We start from the raw sequence: 22,587 nt of genomic DNA on the forward strand, positions 1-22,587 counted from the left end.
CTTTTTTTTTTTTTTTTTTTTTTTTTTTTTTTTTTTTTTTTTACAGGTATGAAACCACAGCCCAGAGAAACAAAGTAGCTTCCCCAGGGTCATATAGCCAATCACAGGACCAGGCTGGAAAGAGTTTCACAACTAGGCCAGTGCTGCCTCTAATCCATATAAATATATATAAGTTCGTTCTCACACTGCTATAAAGAACTACCTGAAACTGGGTAATTTATAAACAAATGAGGTGTAATTGACTCAGAGATCCTTAGGCTTAACGGGAAGCATGGTTAGGAGACCTCAGGAAACTTTCAGTCATGGAGGAAGGAGAAATAAGCATCTTACACGGTGGCAGGAGGTGGGGGGAAGTGTCAGACTTTTTTTTTTTTTTTTTTGAGACAGAGTCTCGTGTCTCCAAGCAGTAGACTGGAGTGCAATGGGGCGATCGCAGCTCACTGCAACCTCCGCCTCCCAGGTTCAAGCAATTCTCCTACTTCAGCCTCCCAAGTAGCTGGGACTACAGGTGTGTGCCACCATGCCCAGCTAACTGTTTTTTATTTTTAGTAGAGACAGGGTTTCCCCATGTTGGCCAGGATGGTCTCGATCTCCTGACCTTGTGATCTGCCCTCCTTGGCCTCCCAAAGTGCTGGGATTACAGGCGTGAGCCACCGCACCTGGCCAAGTGTCACACTTTTAAGTCATCAGATGTTGTGAGAACTGGCTGGGCGCAGTGGCTTACGCCTGTAATCTCGGCACTTTGAGAGGCCAAGGTGGGTGAATTAGCTGAGGTCAGGAGTTCGAGTTCAGCCTGGCCAACATGGTGAAATCCTGTCTCTACTAAAAATACAAAAATTAGCTGGGTGGCCGGGCGTGGTGGCTCACGCCTGTAATCCCAGCACTTTGGGAGGCCGAGGAGGGCAGGTGGATCACGAGGTCAAGAGATCGAGACCATCCTGGTCAACATGGTGAATCTTCGTCTCTACTAAAAACACAAAAATTAGCTGGGTGTTTGGCACACACCTGTAGTCCCAGCTACTAGGGAAGCTGAGGCGGAAGAATCGCTTGAACCCAGGAGGCGGAGGTTGCAGTGAGCCGAGGCTGTGCCACTGTGCTCCAGCCTGGCAACAGAGCAAGACGCCATCTCAAAAAAAAAAAAAAATTAGCTAGATGTGGTGGGTCACGCCTGTAGTCCCACCTACATGGGAGGCTGAGGCAGGAGAGTCGCTTGAACCCCAGAGGCAGAAGTTGCACCCCGAGATTGTGCCACTACACTCCAGCCTGGCTGATAGAGACTCCATTGCCAAAAAACAGAGAGAGAGAAGAAGATCTTGTGAAAACTCACTCACTATCATGAAAACAGCATTGGGGAAATCCATGCCCATGATCCTGTGATCTCCCACCAGGTCCCTCTCCTGACATGCGGGGATTAAATTCGACATGAGATACAGGTGGGGACACAGAGCCAAACTCTGTCTGTCTATCTATCATCTATCTATCTATCTATCTAAACCCAATCCTGTACAATCGAGTGGAATCTGGAAGGCTGTTACAGAAGAATCATTTCTAAATGACCTGCTGTCATCTAAATGGATTAAAATAGCTACAAAACCTAAAACCTTAACTCTTTGGATCATATTTGCCCTTCACATTTTAAGAATGAGACAAAGATGAAAAACAATTTCAAACCAAAACAAACCAAGATAAAGTCAAGACTTACATTGTTCCAGCAGCGACATTAGCTTGGGAAATGATGTCTTCACCTTCTAAACCCAACTGCCCAGTTTTTCTACTGGACACTCTTATTTGACAGGTTTGGTGATAGAAGAGGCAACATTGGATTAGAGGCTATGTTTGTTTGCCAGGAGAAGCGGAGCCTAAGGATGTGTGGACCAGACCTGCCCCATGAGCTCCAGTCTATGTAATAACAAGGTATTGCAAAGGGATTCTTCTGTTGCCAGAGAAACCACTACCTGCAATCTGGCCTCCCACAGAAGTTATCGTGAGATGAGAAATCTTTTTTTCAAATCATTAAACTTCAGCCGGACACAGTGGCTCATGCCTGTAATCCCAGCACTTTGGGAGGCTGAGGTGGGTGGATCACCTGAGGCCAGGGGATCAAGATTAGCCTGGCCAACATAGTGAAACCCTGTCTCTATTAAAAATACAAAAATTAGCCAGGCATGGTGGTGGGCACCTGTAACCCTGGCTACTCAGGAGGCTGAGGCAGGAGAATTGCTTGAACCCAGAGGCAGAGGTTGTAGTGAGCTGAGAGCACGCCACTGCATTCCAACTTGGGCAACAGAATTAAGATTAAGTCTCAAAAAAAAAAAAAATTCCGTTAAACTTCAAAGAGCCACTGAAATTTGGTAACGTTTTCATTTTGTGTTGTTTACATTGGGTGTTACTTGTTTTATTATGTACAGACTGGAAAATACAGTAAAAAAAAATCCCCAATCCATACAAGGAAGAGGCAGCGACTGTTAATTTTTAGACTGTGAATACTAGGCACATTTCCTTCTAGTATATTTTTTATGCATTTATGTAGTTGACATTGTGCTTTACATATAATTTACCATGCCTTCTTCTTTGTTTTATTGTACGATTTGAAAGCTGACCTGGATTCTAAAGTGAGTAAAGGATTTCTGAGAACTTACCCAATTTCCAGGAAGCTAGCCCAATTTCAGTTATTGGTAACCACAAAGAGGAAAAAAAAAATAAAAGAACAATTCAGTTTGTAAATGAGATGTATTAATAACTTCTAGGGTCACATGTCACACACACTTGTGTTCAAGGCGCTGCAGACACACACACATCCACACTTAATGAATTCCGCAGGTTGTGGCTGGACTATGGGATGCTGTATGATAAAGGGTGGGCAGCATCTCCACTCACATTCCAGCCCCAGAATATTTGGCCTGTGGCCATCTCAATAAATTATTAGGCCAGGTGCAGTGGCTTATGCCTGTAATCCCAGCACTTTGGGAGGCCGAGGCAGGCAGATGATGAGGTCAAGAGTTCGAGAGCAGCCTGGTCAACATGTTGAAACCCTGTCTCTACTAAAAATACAAAAATTAGTTGGGGGTGATGGTGGGTATCTGTAATCCCAGCTACTCGGGAGGCTGAGGCAGGAGAATTACTTGAATCTGGGAGGCAGAGGTCGCAGTGAGCCGAGATCATGCCACTGCACTCCAGCCTGGGTGGCAGAGCAAGGCTCCGTCTTAGAAATTAATTAAATAATTAATTAATTCACTCCTCTTACATTTTTGTCTTTACCACAAACCCACATTTTGTTCTAGCTAGTCGATTCCTACTCAACTTTTAGGATTTGCCTTACATCAAGCTCTGCCCCCTCACCAAGATTTTTGCTGACTTGTGAAGCCTACATTGACGTCATTCCTCTGAAATTCTAAAGGACATGCTGTTTGAACCACTCTTTGACATTTGTCATAGAGTGTCTTGTTATTTAACCCACATGGGGAGTACTTTGCTTCTATTTATTTCATTTCTTCATAGTACTTAGCTCTGTGCTAAGCATATTAAAAGGCTTCAAAAGATAATTACCAAGCAGAATAACTAGTGAGTCTGAATCTCTGGAATTAAACTACCACTTCGCTTTCATTTCCTAGAAAACTATTAATCGTTTTTTTTGTTGTTGCTTTTTTGTTTTTGTTTTGTTTGTTTGTTTTTGAGACAGGGTCTCCCTCTGTCACCCAGGCTGGAGTGCAGTGGCAAAATCTCGGCTCACTGCCACCTCCGCCTCCCAGGTTCAAGTGATTCTCCTGCCTCAGCCTCCCAAGTAGCTGGGATTGCAGGCACCCACCACCACACCTGGCTAATGAAGAGAGACGGTTTGGCCATGTTGGCCAGGGTGGTCTTGGACTCTTCATGTGATCCCCCACCTGGGCCTCCCAAAGTGCTGGGATTGCAGGTGTGAGTCACTGCGTCCACCCGTTGTTGCATTTTTGACTACCGTTCTAGTAAAGTCATTTTCTCATTTTCCCTTCAACCTTTTCTTATTCTGTCTTGCTCTTTGAATAACAAATCCAGCTTATTCACTATGTAATACCTTGAACAAAATAAGTTATGCACACATATTTATTATTTTTTCCATCCAAATTCTTACCCAGATTCAGCAGCTTTCAAAGGTCACCCATTTTGTTACTAAAGCAGAATGAATTAAAGATTACAATTCATAATTGCAGAAATCATAAACCCCCAGGGCTCAGAGCTCCGGAGAGGGATGAGATGGCCCAATCTCACTTCTTCCAATGCGGCACTTTTTTTTTTTTTTTTTTTTTGAGACAGAGTTTTGCTCTCATCACCCAGGCTGGAGTGCAATGGCACAATCTCGCTCACTGCAACCTCTGCCTCCCAGATTGAAGCAATTTTCCTGCCTCAGCTGCACAAGTAGCTGGGATTAAGGTGCCTGCCACCACACCCAGCTTTTTTTTTTTTTTAGTTTTAGTAGAGATGGGGTTTCACCATGTTGGCCAGGCTGGCCTTGAACTCCCGACCTCAGGTGATCTACTTGCTTTGGCCTCCTGAAGTGCTGAGATTACAGTGGTGAGCCACTGTGCCTGGTTAAGGCACATAAATTACTCCTAAAATCTGGGCTATCTGCTAAATATGTAACCCTTCTAAGTGGATTCTCATCATCTCCTCTGGCAATACCATGGCTGAGGAAGTTCTTCCTCATATTCAACCTCCATGAAACTTCAGCTGCTGTAATCAGCCACAAAAGAAAGTGCTGTCTCTTTCGTTTGGCCGAGAAAATGAAGCTGAAAGAAAAATTTAACATTTTCCATCATCCGTCCAATTCTGTTTATTGAATTTCTTGTTTGTCAAAAACTCATGCTATTCCTTCTACAGACAAATGCCCTTATTCCCAGACCAACTGTCAAAGGAATGATGTAAGTTTGGTGGAATAGATGGAATTGTTAATCAAATTCTCAATCCAGCACACCTGGAGCATCTGCTCTGATTTCTTCAATAATCATTCACTTCTGATCACTGTATAATGATTACTTATCAAAACCACTGGTTCTAACCTAATATGAATGGAGGGCATCTTAGGGAATAAACAGTTTGAAGAGAAAGAACAAATAAAATCTGATTTTGCAGGATCTTGAAGGTCAGGTTGAGAAATTGACACGTGGTATGGAAATAAACAAGACAAAATGGTCTGAGCCAATGTGGTCAGAGTGCATTGAGAGGAAACTTCCAGAATCTGTGACTTTTGAATTTTTGGTCCAGCTCAACCCTTCTTTGGAACCATGAAGCAGATTATCAATATGAATATCCCTAATTATAAAAATGCCTGGGCATTTCCTGTGGGAAAAGCTAAAGTCACGAGACTGCCTCTGGTGGAGTTTCTGTCTGGGGAAATTCAAAGGATTCTCTTCCGTCCTTACCCATCTGGATCTTTTCTGGTCCAGTTCGTCAGCACCAAGTCTGAGTGGACCAGGATAGGAGGGAGCCCCAAGTTCCTGGAGACTTCAACAAGTGGAAGGGCAAGATTCCTTGGTAGAACCTTTGAGATATAAATCCAGACAATTAGCATAGTCTAGAAAGATTGCAGCAGAGGAAATAAACATAGTTGTCTTTTATTCTATTCCAGCAATCCTATGGTACAGAAATGACCTGGGAACCAAGCGTGAATTACCTGAGTGATGCACATTCATACGCCTCACACATATCTTTCTGTTAATGACCCAGTGGAAATACTGTTTATACTCCAGTACACAGTGAAATATATGTGAAAGTTACAACGTTGGACCACACACATACACATGGAATATAACATAGCCTCTGCAAACTGATTGTGCAAAGAAAGGCATTACCAAAAAAAGTGAATGGAAACTGGGGCCCAAAAAGATTAGCAATAGAAAAAATTTTGATAGATAAGTAGGTAGGTGGATAGAAATACATACATACATACATATCTATATATGTATATATCTATATATAGATATATAGATATATATATAGAGAGAGAGACATAGATACACAGATGATAGAGGTGATAGCTCAATAGATGATAGATCGATAGACAAATGATAGACAGATGATAGATGGTAGAGATGGCAGGTAAATTGATAGGTAGATGATAGATTTATTGGTTGATTGACTGAAGGAGATACACAGCTGGACGTAGAAACCTCTGTGTGTACCAGGTATGAGCCAGGGGAGACGCCAGCACCCTAGAGAAGCATGAGGATAGACTGCCTCAGCCTGCAGAGAAGCTGACTCTGTCTCTCACTTTACATGTCAAACCCAGTAACACCTTCAAGGAAACCCCCTCAGGACAGACCCCCTTTATGCTTTTTTTAATCCAAGGGACGCTCCAAAGCGCTTTATCAGCTGCAACTCCAGAAATGCTGCATGGGGTTCTCTATCGGAGTAAAGGCTGAACGAGTCTAGATTCAAGCCCCATCCCTGTGCCCCCTCTTCCATCTCCATTTTCATTTCTCCTCAAGATAAAATTTCCATTAAGGATGCCCTGCTTTTGCCTTCTTGTTTCCCTTGAAATGTTAGACTTGGGACAGAATTGTTTCATGGGTGGAAAACAGCAAAGAACTTTAAAGTGTTTTGCAATGTGAACCTTGGGTAAACTTTCCTCAGAAGGCATTGGAAAGCCAGGTACTTTCTGAGCTAAAAAGTCAAGGGAGGAGAAATAAAGGAAGTGAAAGGTGATCCGAGGCAGGGTGGCGGATGAGGAGCCTCGCTGGTCCCCTGGAACTACCAGGACACAACTGGGCGCTGGAGGCTTCCCCCCCAACATCAGTCTTCTCTCCCCCAGACCCCAAGTTAGGGTAATGGTCTGGGGAGGGGATGGTATAAAGAGAACCCACTGGGATGTGCCTAGACTTCAAACTTTTCAGCATCAGACAAACTGTTTTAAAAATGAGATATACTGGCCAGGTGCTGTGGCTCATGCCTGTAATCCCAGCACTTTGGGAGGCTGAGGTGGGTGGATTACCTGAGGTCAGTAGATCACCTGAGGTCAGTAGTTCAAGACCACCCTGGCCAACACAGTGAAACCCCGTCTCTACTAAAAATACAAAAAAAAAAATTAGCCAGGTGTGGTAGCAGTTGCCTGTAATAATCCCAGCTACTCAGGAGGCTGAGGCAGGAAGATCTCTCTTGGACCCGGGAGGCAGAGGTTGCAGTGAGCTGAGATCACACCACTGCCACTGTACTCTAGCCTGGGCAACAAGAACAAAAATCTGCCTCAAAAAAAAAAAAAAAAAAAAAAAAAAGAGAAGATGCCCTGACAAATAACAAGGCTGAAGTGACTCTACACTTTCCTCTTCCCTGAGTCTCATGTGTTTCCCTGAGAGACAAAAGGTAAGATCAGTGAGGCAAATACAATGGGCACAGGTTCTTCATCGTGGAGTTCTAGGACAAGGGAAACTCCCTGATTTCTGGGAAAGGCATGCTTTTAGAAATGAAAAGGAATAGTAACTGACACTGTGGGTGGAAACTGTACAAAGTTATACAACGATTCAAAGGAGATTTAGATGAATTTTTAAAAAATTGACTAGGCCGGGTGCGGTGGCTCATGCCTATAATCCCAGCACTTTGGGAGACCGAGGCGAGTGGATCATGAGGTCAAGAGATTGAGACCATCCTGGTCAACATGGTGAAACCCCATCTCTACTAAAAATACAAAAAATAGCTGGGCATGGTGGCGCATGCCTGTAGTCCCAGCTACTCAGGAGGCTGAGGCAGGAGAATTGCTTGAACCCAGGAGGCGGAGGTTGTGGTGAGCCAAGATGGCGCCATTGCACTCCAGCCTGGGTAACAAGAGTGAAACTCCATCTCAAAAAAAGACTGGCTAATGATTGGCTGGATAGAAAGCAGCATGAAAAAAAATAAAGATGAGTGTTGTAAATATCAATGTGGCCCCTGGGGAATGAGGGCTGCGCTAGGAAAATGAGAAGATCTGGGTGCTGACCTTGGCTTTTCCACTAATTTGCTATCTGACCTTGCTTAAGGAATTCAATGCCTGTGGTTTTCAGTTGTAAAATGAGCCGGTAGGGCTCTATTTATTTCACAGGATTAGGAAGTGTAACCTAGATAATTTATATACATAAGAGTACAAGATGCTGTAAGGCTTCTATGAATTCTCAGAGTCTGTCTTCAGGCCCGGCATGGTGACTCACGCCTATAATCCCAGCACTTTGGGAGGCAAAGGCAGGAGGATCACTTGAGGCCAGGAGTTTAAGACCAGCCTGGGCAAAAGAGCAAGACCTTCATCTCTACAAAAAATTTCTAACAATTAGCTGGGTGTGGCGGTATGTACTGGTAGCCCCCCAACTTCTCAGGAGGCTGAGGTGGGAGGATTGCTTGGACCTGCAAAGAGTTGAGGTTGTAATGAGTTGTGATTGCACCACTGCACTCTGGCCTGGCAACGTAGTGCGACCCTGTTTTAAAGCAAAAAAGCAATCTACCTTGAAATGCAGCTCTTCAAACATTCTTGGAAGACGGTGCCAAAAAAAAAAAAAAAAAATTCAAAAGCTTATAAGAGGAAGAAATAGCTATCAGTTTAAAAAACAAATTACCTTCTTATTCTGAAAAAGAAAAAAACCTTCATCTAAATAGGCCCCCCCTCAGGCAGGGTGCAGTGGCTTATGCCTGTAATCCCAGCACTCTGGGAGACTGAGGCAGGTGGATTACCCAAAGTTAAGAGTTCTAGACCAGCCTGGGCAACATTGTGAGACATGTCTCTACTAAAAATACAAAAATTAGCCAGGCACGGTGATAGGTGTCTGTAGTCCCAGCTACCACAGGCTGAGGCAGGGGAATTGCTTGAACCTGGGAGGGGAAGTTGCAGTGGGCCAGGATCACCCCACTACACTCCAGCCTGAGTGTTAGACTAAGACTATCCCCAAATAAAATAAAAAATAAATAATAGTCATAAAATAAATGGGCCCTTCACCCTTGCTTCAACTGATGCCCATCGAGAAGAAGAAAACACCCATTTTCCAGGAAAACAGCATAGCACCTAGCAGAGCGCCCGTTATTCGAGGTGCAGCCAACCTGCCGAGTAACAGGAGAAGCCGCTCTCTGGCCCTCACCTTGGCAGGCTGCGCCTCTCCTTCCTGCCACACATACCCCATGGTGAGGAAGCTCAGGACCAGGTGGGCCAGGCGCTCCTCCCGGTGACCCTTCAGGAACTGGCAGCTCAGCAGGGGCATCTGTTCGTGGAGGTCCAAATACCGTCAGAGGAGGAATGGGAACGGGGACAGGGGAGGGAGCGGAGACTGGGGACCTGGGATGTGAAGGGGCCTTTGGATGCAAGGCAATGGGTTATATTTTAATGAAGGAACGAAGAGCCCGCACACACACCCATTTATCCCCAGACCCAGGACCCTGCAGTATGGGAGGTGGTCCACACGACTTGGCTCAGGAAGTATCTAACCACCCACCCGAGCCCGCAGCTTGTCCCCATGGCTGTGCCAGCCTCCCGTCTCCATCCCGAAGCCCCCGCTTGGCTGGAATGTTGTAAGATGCTTAACTCGCAGGACGGAGGGAACCTTTTCCCAGATGTCTCGCGTGGCAACTTTTACGAGCCTGTTTTATCCAAACGCTGTGGCCTGCTTGCCATCGCTGATCCTGCGACAGCCCTGTGCGATGGGTGTTCCTCTCTCCATCAGACCGGAGCAGAACACAACCCCTGACCCTGCCTGGGGCGTCCCACCCCACCTCCGCCCGTCCTCCAGGGCCACAGCCTGGGTGCCACGCAGCCTCACTGTGACGCGTAAGGGCGGTAACGTGGTTGAAAGCAACACCCGGCACAGAAGTTACTCAACAGTGACAGTCCTGCCAAAAATCGGCAGCTTCTCCTGGGCCTTGCCTGACAGCAGCAGCCTGTGAGCTGGGCTTCCAGGCGCGCCCCCTCTGCTCGCCTCTTTGTCCCGCCCCAGCCCACTCCCCAGCTCTAGACACTGCCTGATCTTGACTTCCCGGGTGGGCACCTCCCCGGTGACCCCCTCCCGGGTCCGAAGCGCCAGAAGGGAGGGCCGCAGGGGGTGTTTTCTGTGTCCATTTCAGCCCCAGGCACTGCCACGTGGGCGCGGAGCTGCTCTCTGGCGCAGGCCCGGGGTTGAAGTTGGGGGACTCTCTGCGGTGGATCCTTCACCCGCCTTCGGCCAGGGGACAGTCGCTCCCCATGGCCAGACTGCGGGCTTCTGCCTCCCAAAAATGGGCTCTCATTTACCATCCCTATCGGTTCAAAAACACAGTTAGATAGAATGAACAAGAGTTGGTGTTTGATAGCACAACAGGGGGCTACATTGTACATTTAAAATTAACTGAAAGTGTAATTGGATTGTAACACAAAGAAAGGATAAATCCTTGAGGTAATGAACACCCCGTTTACCCTGATGTGATTATTCAACGTTGCATGCCTGTATCAAAACATCTCATGTACCCCATAAATGTATACACCCACCATGTACCCACAAAAATTAAAAATAAAAATAAAATTGGCTTTCAGAATCACAACTAGAATGTGCTCTATGCTTGCAGGGGAGGCACAGCTGGAGGGAGGACTGTTGAGGTGTTGCTTTTGTTTTGTTTTGCTTTGTTAGGCTTTGCTTTAGAAACAGAGTTTTGCTCTGTTGCCCAGGCTGGAGTGCAGTAGAGCAATCATAGCTTAGTGCAGCATTGAACACCTGGGCTCAAGCAATCCTCCTGCCTCAGCCTCCTGAGTACCTGGGACTACAGGCATGTGCCGCTGCATCTGGCTAATTTTAAAACTGTTTGTGGGGATGGGGGCCTCACTATGTTGCCCAGGCTAGTCTCAAACTCAAACTTCTCAGCTGGAGCAATCCTTTCGCCTTGGCCTCCCAAAGTGCTGGGCTTACAGGTGTGAGTCATTGTGCCCGGCCTTGAGATGTTGCTTTTTAACAGGAATCAGATGAGCAGTAAAACAGCAGTTTTTATTAAGTACGTTTTAAATTTATTGACAATCTCTTAGGCAAAACCAGATCTTTCATTGTTTTCCCAGGACTGAGTGAACTTATTTCGTAGGTGTCTTGCATGGCAACTTTTACAAGCCTGTCTTGTCCAAACACCAGATATTTTACTGTTTTCATTAGCATTTTTGGTTTATTCTTGAGATTGAGCATTTTTGCCTGTTTATCATCAATTCAAATATCTTTCAGTATCTTAACTATTTATATGATTTGCCCATCCTTCCCCGTCAATCATTCATCTTACTGATCTCATAGAATACATTTTGTATTATGGATCTTAATCTTTAATACATATGTTCTAAAATTTTTTCAGTTTATTGTTTTTTGTTTAATAATTTATTTTGAACATTATATAATTATTTTTATTATGGCTAGACCGATTGGAAAGATATACTGTTAGAAAATTATTAATACTTTTCTCACAAATTAATAAAAAATATTGATGACATTTTATTCCTAAGTCAATTTGTTCTGAATTGTAAATGACTTTGAGGACATGAGCACAAAATTATTTGTCTCTGATGACTGGTGTATTAAAAGTCTATGAATTAGTAGAAATAATGTTGAGCTAAAACCAGAAATACTATTTTGTGGGTTTCCATCACAATGGAAAGGTACTCTATCTTGAATGCTTTTCTTAATGCTACTCAACTAACATTTTGAAAGTCTCTGACCTCAGTTTGGGAGGGCCAGATATGTGATTTTCCCTCTTAAAACAAAAATGCAGTTTGAGGAGCGTCTCAGAACCGTCATGAACATTTCTTTAGAATCTGCGACACGATTCAGGGAAATATGTTTGCATTATTTTCTGCTGAACATTTTGAAGTATATTTTATAACTTCCTATTAGAAGTAATTCATGAATTTATATACTATGAATATAAATTAAACACACGTAATGCCTATTTACAGCCTAAAGAGTATACATAAACAAACACTTATGTACTCATCACTCAGCTTAAGAAACAGAACTTGACCAAAATTTTTGGAACCCTCCCTGTACCTCTCATTCATTGTAATAGCTGCTTACTCCTCAAGGGTATCTATTTGCTGAATTGTGTATTCATTATTTTCTTGCTATTTATATATACTTCAAAATTCACATACATATGACCACTGAACAATATATTATTGAACAGGCACGGTGGCTCACAGCTGTAATTCCAGCATTTTGGGAGGCTGAGGGGGGCAGATCACATGAGGTCAGAAATTCGAGACCAGCCTGGCCAACATGGTGAAACCCCATCTCTACAAAAATACCTTGGAGATATTCAGGGATCATATCCAGATCACCACAATAAAGTGACTATCCCAATAAAGCAAATCACACACACTTCTTGGTTTTCCAGTGCATATAAAAGTTATCTTCACACTATAAAGTGTGCAATAGCATTATGCCTAGAAAACAATGTACATTATAAAGTGTTTTATACCTTAATTATAAAGTACTTTACTGCTAAAATATGCTGATGATCATCTGAGCCATCAGTGAGTCAAAATCTCTTTGCTGGTGGAGAGCCTTGCTTTGATGCTGATGGCTACTTACTGTTCAAGATGCTGGTTGCTGAAGATTGGGGTGGCTGTGGCAATTTGTTAAGGAAATAACAAGGCAGTTGGCCACATCAGTTGACTTTCACAAAAGATTTTTCCGTTGCATGAAACGTGTTTGTTAGCAGTTTTTCCCCAGTAGAACTTTTTTTTTTTTTTTTTTTTTTTTTTTGAGATGGAGTCTTGCTCTATTACCCAGGCTGGAATGCAGTGGTGAGATCTTGACTCACTGCAACCTCTGCCTCCCAGGTTCAAGTAATTCTCCTGCCTCCGCTTACCAAATAGCTGGGATCACAGGTGCCTGCCACCATGCCCAGTTAATTTTTGTATTTTTAGTACAAACAGAGTTTCACCATGTTGGCCAGGCTGGTCTCAAACTCGACCTCAAATGATCTGCCTGCCTCAGCCTCCCAAAGTGCTGGGATTATAGATGTGAGCCACCGCACTCGGCCCCCAGTAGAACTTCTTTTAACATTGCAGTTAATCAGCCTGGCTCTATGGCTCACACCTGTAATCTCAGCCCTTTGGGAGGTTGAGGCAGGTAGATAATGAGGTCAGGAGTTCAAGACCAGCCTGGCCAACTTGGTGAAACCCTGTCACTACAAAAAATACAAAAAATTAGCCAGGGGTGGTGGCAGGTGCCTGTAATACCAGCTACTTTGGAGGCTGAGGCAGGAGAATCACTTGAACCCCGGAGGTGGAGGTTGCAGTGAGCTGAGATCATACCACTGCACTCCAGCCTGGGTGACAGAGCAAGACTCTGTTTCAAAAAGAAGAAAAAAAAACACTGCTGCTTTGTCAACTATGTTTATGCAACATTCTAAATTTTTATTTTATCATTTCAACAATGTTCAACAACATTTCAACAGCAGTTCAAACAGTATTTTCACCAGGAGTAATTCTGTGTTGTCAAACTACTTTATTTGCTCCATAAGAAGCAATTTATCTCTTAAAGTTCAATCATGAGGCCAGGCATGGTGGCTCATGCCTATAATCCCAGCACTTTGGGAGGCCAAGTGGGCAGATCAACTGAGGCCGGGAGTTCAAGACTAGCCTGGCCAACATGGTGAAATCCCATCTGTACTAAAAATACAAAAAATTAGCTGGGCATGGTGGTGGGCACCTGTAATCCCAGCTACTCAGGAGGCTGAGGCAGGAGAGTTGCTTGAACCCAGGAGGTATGGGTTGCAGTGAACCGAGATCGGGCCACTGCACTCCAGCCTGGGCAACAAGAGTGAAACTCTGTCTCAAAAAAATAAAAAAATAAAAAAGTTAAATCATGAGATTGCAGCAACTCAGTTACAAAATCAGGCTCCACTTCTAATTCCAGTTCTCTTACTATTTCCATCACATCTGCAGTGACTATCTCCACTGATGTCTTGAACCCCTCAAACATCCATGAGGGTTGAAATTAACTTCTTGCAAACTGCTGTTAATGTTTTTATTTTGACCTCCTCCATGAATCATGAATGTTTTTAATGGTATCTAGAAGAGTGAATTCTTTCCAGAAGATTTCCATTTGACTTTGCCCAGATTCTTCAGAGGAATCACTATCTGTGACAGGAATAGCTTTACAAAGAATAGTTCTTAAATAATAAGACTTGAAAGCCAAAATGACTCCTTGTTCCACAGATTGCAGAATAAATTTGTTAGCAGGGATGAAAATAATATTTATTTCCTGGTACATCTCCATCGGACCTCTTAGATGGTCAGAGCCATTATTATTGAGCAGTAATATTTTGAAAGGAATCTTTATTCTGAGCAGTAGTTCGCAACAGCTTGAGCTTAAAATATTCAGTAAAATATGCTGTAAATAGATATGCTATCATCCAGGCTTTATTGTTCCCTTTACAGAGCACAGGCAGAGTAGATTAAGCATAACTGGTAAGGGCCCTAGGGTTTTGGAAATGGTAAATAAGCATTGGCTTGAAATTAAGTCACCAGCTGCATTAGCCCCTAACCATAGAGTCAACCTGTCCTTTCAAACTAGACATTGACTTCTTCTTAACTATGAAAGTCCTGGATAGAATCTTCTTCCAATAAAAGATGGTTCTGTCTGCATTTAATATGTTTTTAAATGCAGCCATTGGCCAGGCATGGTGGCTCATGCCTGTAACCCCAGCACTTTGGGAGGCTGAGGCGGGTGGATCACCTAAGGTCAGGAGTTTAAGACCAGCCTGGCCAATGTGGTGAAACTCCATCTCTACTAAAAATACAAGATTTAGTCAGGCATTGTGATGGGCATCTGTAATCCCAGCTACCTGGGAGACTGAGGCAGGAGAATTGCTTGAACCTGGGAGGTAGAGGTTGCAGTGAGCAAAGATTCCACCACTGCACTCCAGCCTGGGTAACAGAGCAAGACTCCATCTCTAAATAAATAAATAAAATAAGCGTAGCCACCTTTATCAATGATCTTAGCTGGATCTTCTGGATAATTAGCTGCAGCTTTTCCACCAGCACTTGCTGCTTCACTTTGCGCTTTTATGTTGTGGAGATAGCTTCTTTCCTCATACCTCATGAACCAACCTCTGCTGGCTTAAAACTTTTCTTTCTGCAGCTGCTTCACCTCTCTCAGACTTTGTAGAATTGAAGAGAGTTAAGGGCTTTTTTTGAGTTAGAGTTTGGTTTTAAGAAATGCTGTGGCTGCTTTGATTAATCCAAAACACTCAAACTTTCTTTACATCAGCAATAAGGCTCTTTTGCTTTCTTATCATTCGTATATTCACTGGAGTAGCACTTTTAATTTTCTTCAAAAGCTTTTCCTTTGCATTCCCAGCTTGTCTGTTTCAAAAAAGAGGCCCAGCTTTAAGCCTATCTGGTTTTGACATGACTTTCTCACCAAGCTTAATCATTTCTAGCTTTAGATTGTTAAAGTGAGAGACATGCAACTCCTTTCACTTGACACTTAGAAGCCAGTGTAGGGTTATTAATCGGCCTAATATCAATATCATTATGTCTCAGGAAATCAGGAGGCCTGAGAGGGGGGAGAGATGGGGCAATGGCTGGCCAGTGGAGCAGTCAGAACACATACATTTATCAATTAAGTTTCAGGACTTACAGGGGCAGTTTGTGGCACCTTCAAAACAATTAAGACAGTAACATTGAAGATCACTGATCACAGATGACCGTAACAGATGTAATAGTAAAGTTTTAAATATTGTTAGAATTATCAAAATATGACACACAGACCCAAAATGAGCACATGCTATTGGAAAAATGGGGTTGACAAACTCGTTTGATGCGAGGTTGCCACGAATCTTCAATTTGTAAAAATTGCAGTATCTGCTGGCCAGGTGCGGTGGCTCACCCCTGTAATCCCAGAACTTTGGGAGGCCGAGGTGGAGTGGATCATGAGGTCAGGAGTTCTAGACCAGCCTGGTCAACATGGTGAAACCCTGTCTCTACTAAAAATACAAAAAAAAAAAAAAAAAAAAAACTAGCCAAGTGTGGTGGCACCCACCTGTAATCCCTGCTACTCAAGAAGCTGAGGCAGGAGACTCACTTGGACCCAGGAAGCGGAGGTTGCAGTGAGCCAAGTTCACACCATGGCACTCCAGCCTGGGTGACAGAGCAAGACTGTCTCAGAAAAAAAAAAAAAAAGAAAAAAGAAAGAAAGAAAAGAAAAGAAAGAAATATCTGCAAAATGCAAAGATATCCCTGTATGTAAAGCAGTTTCAGAATTGTTCACCTGTACCCCATGAAAAACTGATTTACCAACTAGAATATAGTGCTGATGTAAGTTTCATTTACCGTTAGCCTTATAGATTCTAGTCACAACACTGTTTTGGAGTAATTTAAGTTCGTTCCTTTCTCTACTCCCTACTCTCTTCCTTGAGGTTATATCGTGCATTTGTAGTACTATTTTTTTTCACTTCTTAAAATTTTACTTTAAGTTTTGGTATACATGTGTAGAATGTGCAGGCTTGTTACATATGTATACATGTGTCATGGTGGTTTGCTGTTCCTGTCAACCTGTCATCTAGATTTAAAGCCCCACATGCAATATTAGGTATTTGTCCTAATGCTCTCCCTCCCCTCTCACTCCACCCCCAGACAGTCCCGATGTGTGATGTTCCCCTCTCTGTGTCCATGAGTTCTCATTATTGAACTCCCACTTATGAGTAAGAACATGGGGTGTTTGGTTTTCTGTTCCTGTGTTAGTTTGCTGACAGTCTAGTTAGTTTTATTTGTCAGAGTGAGTCTGCATTCCATCCTGGTATCCTCCCAATATTCTGGTTTATTTTTTTAAATTTGCATACGTGAAAGTTCATTCTTTATGACATACAATTCTATGGGTTTTTCAATGCATAGAGTCATATATCCATCACCTGAGTACCATACAAAACAGTTCCATCATGCTAAACGGTCCCCTATATATTAGTTTTGCAATCAACTACCTATTCCTTGCCTGTCTCTGGTAACCATTAATCTATTTTTAATCCTTCTAGTTTTGCCTTTTCCAGAAAGTCATTTGAAAAGAATCATATAATGTAGGACTGACATCTTTCATTTAGGTAAATGTACTTAAGGTTTATCCCTGTCATAAGCACAAATTAATTGCTCAATCATTTGTAACCCTGAATACTATTCCACTATCTATTCCACAATTTACAATTACTATAACTTGGTTTGTTCATTCCCTTGTTGAGGGATATTGCGTTTTCTTCAAGTTTTTTTTTTTTTTTTTTTTTTGGTGATTATGAATAAAGATGTTATAAACATTCACATATGGATTTTTTTTCTGTGAACATAAATTTTCCATTTACTTAAATAAATACTTAGGAATGCTATTGCTGAGTCGTATGGTAAATCTATGTTTCATTTTATAAGAATCTGCCAAGCTAGTTTCCAAACTGGCAGTACCATTTTGCATTTCCACCAGCAATGAATGAAAGTCTCTATTGCTACACATCCTCTCCAGCATTTGATACAGCCAGATTAAAACAAAATTTTAGCCATACAAAATAGGTATGAAATTGTCTTTTAGGCTGCGCATGGCAGCTCACACCTGTAATCCCAGCACTGTGGGAGGCCGAGGCAGGTGGATCACCTGAGGTCAGGAGTTCAAGACAAGTCTAGTCAACATGGTAGAACCCCCATCTCTACGAAAAATACAAAAATTAGCTGGGCAGGGTGGCACATGCCTGTAGTCCCAGCTACTGCGGTGGCTGAGGTGGGAGGATCGCTTGAATCCAGGAGGCAGAGGTTGCAGTGAGCCGAGATCAAACCACTGTGCTCCAACCTGGGCGATAATAGTGAAACTCCATCTCAAAAAAAAGAAAAGAAGCTGTCTTTTAATATTTAGCATTGCAGGTAAATAGTCCTATGTATTTACTCTGTAAATAAACTATTTTTCATTTTCTAAGAATTTGCAGATTTTTTATGCTAGAATATTTGAAGTCTCATCTGAGTATTTATATGTGTCCCCTAACCCTCACCCCAACACCATCTTTCTGATATAAAAAATTCAAATATTTATTAAGATCTAAAAATTTTGTGCTTACATGTTGGAAGTTTTACTTTTCCTCCACCTATCTGTTGATGGGATTCCATTATATGGAATTTGGATCACCTATACTTCTCTTTTTTATATATTTTATTTTTCTGACGGTTTGCATTCTTTGATTTTTGCTTTATGCTTTATGAAATTTCTCAAGGAAGTCCCTAAATCACTATATATGTTTTTTGCAATCAGTGTTTTACTGAGTTCGTTGAGTTTATGTTGAGGAGTTTTTGGATGTGTGTGTTTTTTTAGTTATAATGGTTCCTTTTGTATATCAGCTTTCACTTAGTTTATGAAGGCAATACGCTGGATACACGTCATAGAATATTTAAAGCACTAATATCATCTTAATTATTTACTGGAGGCCATTCGTTCTGAATGCCAATTGGACTACCCTCTTCTTTTTGAGTTGCTCATATTATCTATATTATTTGGTAATTTTAATGTATCTATTCAAATTCATGAATGAAGGTTAGTTTTACTAGGATCAGCGTCTAATATGAATGTTTTTATTGTATTTCCAGAACACTGCTGAATTTCTTCTTGCATAGCTTTCTCTGATCATGCCTTCCTGGGAAATGTGAGTGGATGGGTCTAAGCCAATTAATATATTTTGTTTCAGATACAGAGGGGTATGTTGAGGCATTCTAAGACAAGGTGGTTGGCTTAGGTGCACTGTAAGATCAAAGCTGTAAATTCACTTACTGTGTTGTCTGTAGCAAGTAAAGGATCCAGAGAACACATGTTTTTGTCTATAGCTCCATCTGTGGTTCTGGAAACTATTATATTTGCTTCTCGCAGACAATTCCTAACTGATTCAGTATCTGGAAACTATTATATTTGCTTCTGACAAACAATTCCTAACTGTTTCAGTCTCAGCTTTTGGTAGTAAACTCTAAAAATTGGTCTTAATTTGTTAGCTTTTTTTTTGAGACAGAGTTTCACTCTTCCGTCCAAGCTGGAGTCCAGTGGCGCAATGTTGGTTCACTGCGACCTCTGCCTTTCACTTTCAAGCAATTCTCCTGCTCAGGCTTCTGAGTAGCTAGGATTACAGATGCCCACCATAGGCAATTAAAAGTAGGGATGAAGACTAAGACTGTTGTGTTAGTTTCCTAGGCGGCCATAACTAATGATCACAAACTACATGACTTAAAACAGCAGAAATTTGTTCCACAACAGTTATGGAAGACAGACTTCCCAAATTAATGTATCAGCAGAGCTGATTTCTTCTGGAGCCTCGGAGGGATAATCTGTTCCACACTTCTCTCCTAACACCTGGTGGCTGGCAGCAATCCTTGGCACAACTTGAATTGTCAATGCATCACTCCAATTCTACCTTCACCTTCATGTGGTGTTTCCCTTGTGTCTATGTCCTTGTGTTTAAATTTTCCTCTTCTAACAAGGACGCTCATCATATAGAATTTAATCCAGTATGGCCTCAGCTTAACTCTAATACATCTGTGCACACACTATTTCCAAATGAGACCACTTTCACAGATTCTATATGGACATGACTTCTAGGAAGACACTATCAAACCCAGTAAAAATTTTTATTTGTATATATATGTTTTATATGTGTATATATATATATATATATGTATATATATATATATGTTTTGTATATATATACATATATATGTATATATATACATATATATATGTTTATTTGTTTTGTTTTTTGAGACAGTCACACTCTGTTGCCTAGGCTGGAGTTCAATGGCATGATCTTGGCTCCCTGCAACCTTCGCTTCCCAGGTTCAAGCGATTCTCCTGCCTCAGCCTCCTGAGTAGCTGAGACTACAGGCATGTGCCACCACATCCAGCTACTTTTTTTATTTTTAGTAGAGACATGGTTTCACCATGTTGCTCAGGCTAATCTTGAATTCCTGAGCTCAGGCAATCCACCAGCCTTGGCCTCCCAAAGTGCTAAGATTACTGACATGAGCCACCACAGCCAGCCTAAACCCACTACAAATGTTAAGTGATTGATTTCACATTCAATTTTGGCCAAAAGCCAAGAAGCAATAGGGACTGACTTCAATGCTCTGCTAGGAGAAGCCCCAATTTAACAAGTCCTTCTCTTCCTTCATGGCAATTTAATCAAATAACGCCTGGTGAATGTATGTGGCAGAGGACCTCATAGTTCACAAACTGATTTCTAAGCTGCCCTCCTGCCAACCGTTCCAGACTCCCCTTGCTTCTCTACTCTGCTATTCTGAGATGGGAAAGGAGAACTCATGGGAGTCTCCCTTTGCTTTGGTTAAATGCCTGACGTGGGTTCTGTAAACTTATTTCTGGATCTTAGACATGATTTGCTTAATACAATCAAAAAAATCCTTTAAGTTTTTATTCCATCATTGGAACGTTTCTCTGTTTTTCTTTGCTTACAGATAGTTTCTTTCTTTCTTTTCTTATTTTTGTATTTCTTTGGTCATGTCAGAGAAACATCAGTGACATGGTTTCATTTGAATTTTAGAAAGATAGATTTGTAGGAAATTACTCCATTTAGTTGCTATCTTCATAGATACTGAAGGCAGGCCCTTATTCATCTTTTACAGGGTTCTAGAGAGCAGGCATTCAATGAGTATTTTTAAAAGAATACATAATTATAGACATTAAATATTATCCATCAGCTAAGGGGAATTTTGGAGAATGGAAAACTTTTCATGGACTTCTGCAATTATGTGGCACTCCAAATTGATAAGATTAAGACAGATGGAGAAGAGACTACAGGGAAGAAATGAATGTATACTGAATGCTATCACATGGCAAGAACTACAAAAGGGCCACTTTGATAGTGGTTTAGTTCTCATAACAATACCATGAGATCAGAATTTCTCTCATTTTATAAATAAGGAAATGGGATTACAAAGTTGAGTAACTTTTTCAAGATTACATACCTATTAGGTTGATACAAAGGTATTTGTGGTTTTTGTCATTAAAAGTAAAGGCAAAAACTGCAATTACCTTTGTAACAGCCTAATACATACTTTTGTGGAATTTATTGGCTTATTGGATGTTTCTGTAGAACCTGTGGCTAATTTTATAATTTAGAAATTCCCTCTATTTTATAATTCAGAAATTCCCTGCATTTTATAATTCAGAAATTCCCTCCATTCAACTATTCTATAAGACCCAGGACAAAATCGAGGTAGACCCACTGAGCAATAACAGAGCCCTGATCACTTGACATGGAATGAGGAATCTGAGAATTCCCAAACTGGCCTTCTTAGGCCACACCTTCTCCATTAGTTTGTTTATTAATTCCAAACCAGATTCTTTTTTAAACAAACATTTGGTGAGTGATTAATGCGTGTCAGGCATTGTTTTGTGCTGGCTCTGGCAACCTTAGGAAAACACATGCAGCATATGTTTGATGGGATCATTCTGTTTTTCAGGAAGGGTGAGATAGCTTTGCTGACAAGCTCAACGGTAATATCAATTTCCCAGGCCAACTGATGGACTTCCACAAGGCTAAGAAAGAAAAGTTTTATGATGATGAAAACCGAATGGTGATGAGTGGGTGAAGAAAAGAATACCTTGTCCACATGAACTCGAAGCTGGTGAGCATCAATCAATTGAGTAAGTTTGTTGGCAATTTCCATCCAAGGTCTATAATGATCTGGAAGTTCTTTCTGCATTTAAAATAGAAACATATAAATATTTTAGACCTCTCTGGAAAGGGGCTTTTACGGGTAGCTATTTTCAGATTTCAGTCTTCAGGAGAATTCAAGTCAGTGCAGTTCAACTAACATCGAGGATGCACCATATGTTAGGTAGGCCCTGTGCTAAGCACCTCAGATACACAGATGACTAAGGAGTGTATGGTTCAGTAAGGGAAAAAAAAAACACATTAGTTAGATATATGCCAATGCAGTAAAATATGTTTAATTACTGATATGTGTGTAAGCCAAAGAACTTGCAAAGAAGAGGATGTAGTTAATTCAGTCAGCTGTTGTGAGGAATTAAAGGGAAATATACATAAAAAATATGACAGTTAAGCCCAGTTTTTGGAATGGAAATGACTTTTTTGGGTAGAGGTGTGAAGAAAGGAAGGTAGTAAAAGTAAAGGGGATAGCAGATAAACAGATGTGGCTGCTTCCCTGGGAAACAATGTTACTCAATGTTGCTAAAATATAAAACTCAAGAGAAAGTGACAGAGGCAGGAGGCAGACAAATGCCTAGGCAAATAGGAAAGGGTCCCTGGTGAAGCCCCACCTTCAAGCATAAAACAGCCTGAAGGCTGAAAGATCAACTGCTGGTCCCAGATGAAACCTGTGACCCAGAGGGAGAAATTCCCCTGTTTGCCCACACTTTCCCAATTTCCCATTATTCTTTCTGAATAATGTCTTTTAACCAATTGAATGTTGCCTTTTCTGATACTACCTATGGCTTGCCTGGGCATGCCCATATGTGTACTAGGAAAACCTGTGGAAGCACCAGGAATTTGTGCCTTATGCTGGGGAGGAGCCTAGCCTTTTCAGTTCATGTGTGAAAGTCCTGGTACTCCATTGTGAGGTGGGAGCCTGCTAGCAGAACCCCTCTTTTTGCTGAGAGCTCCCCTTTTGCT

At 42.0% G+C, this 22,587-nt stretch overlaps 1 protein-coding gene across 2 annotated transcripts in view; it reads right to left on the reverse strand.

Moving 5' to 3' along the window:
* Window positions 1–22,587, reverse strand: part of IDO2 (indoleamine 2,3-dioxygenase 2) — a 62,375-nt gene that overhangs the window by 28,412 nt on the left and 11,376 nt on the right. The window contains exons 2-5 of one of the 2 annotated variants that reach the window (XM_032288126.1): window positions 21,557–21,652; window positions 9,066–9,185; window positions 5,397–5,515; window positions 2,640–2,654 (exon numbers count right to left, since the gene is read on the reverse strand). In XM_032288126.1, coding sequence (XP_032144017.1) covers window positions 2,640–2,654; window positions 5,397–5,515; window positions 9,066–9,185; window positions 21,557–21,652 — 350 coding nt within the window. The remainder of the gene's footprint in view (window positions 1–2,639; window positions 2,655–5,396; window positions 5,516–9,065; window positions 9,186–21,556; window positions 21,653–22,587) is intronic. The other variant, XM_032288127.1, reaches the window with a different exon arrangement.

The sequence above is a fragment of the Sapajus apella genome, unplaced genomic scaffold (genome assembly GCF_009761245.1).
Source record: "Sapajus apella isolate SASKATOON/1434 unplaced genomic scaffold, GSC_monkey_1.0 scaffold21, whole genome shotgun sequence".
Classification (NCBI taxonomy): Eukaryota; Metazoa; Chordata; class Mammalia; order Primates; family Cebidae; genus Sapajus; species Sapajus apella.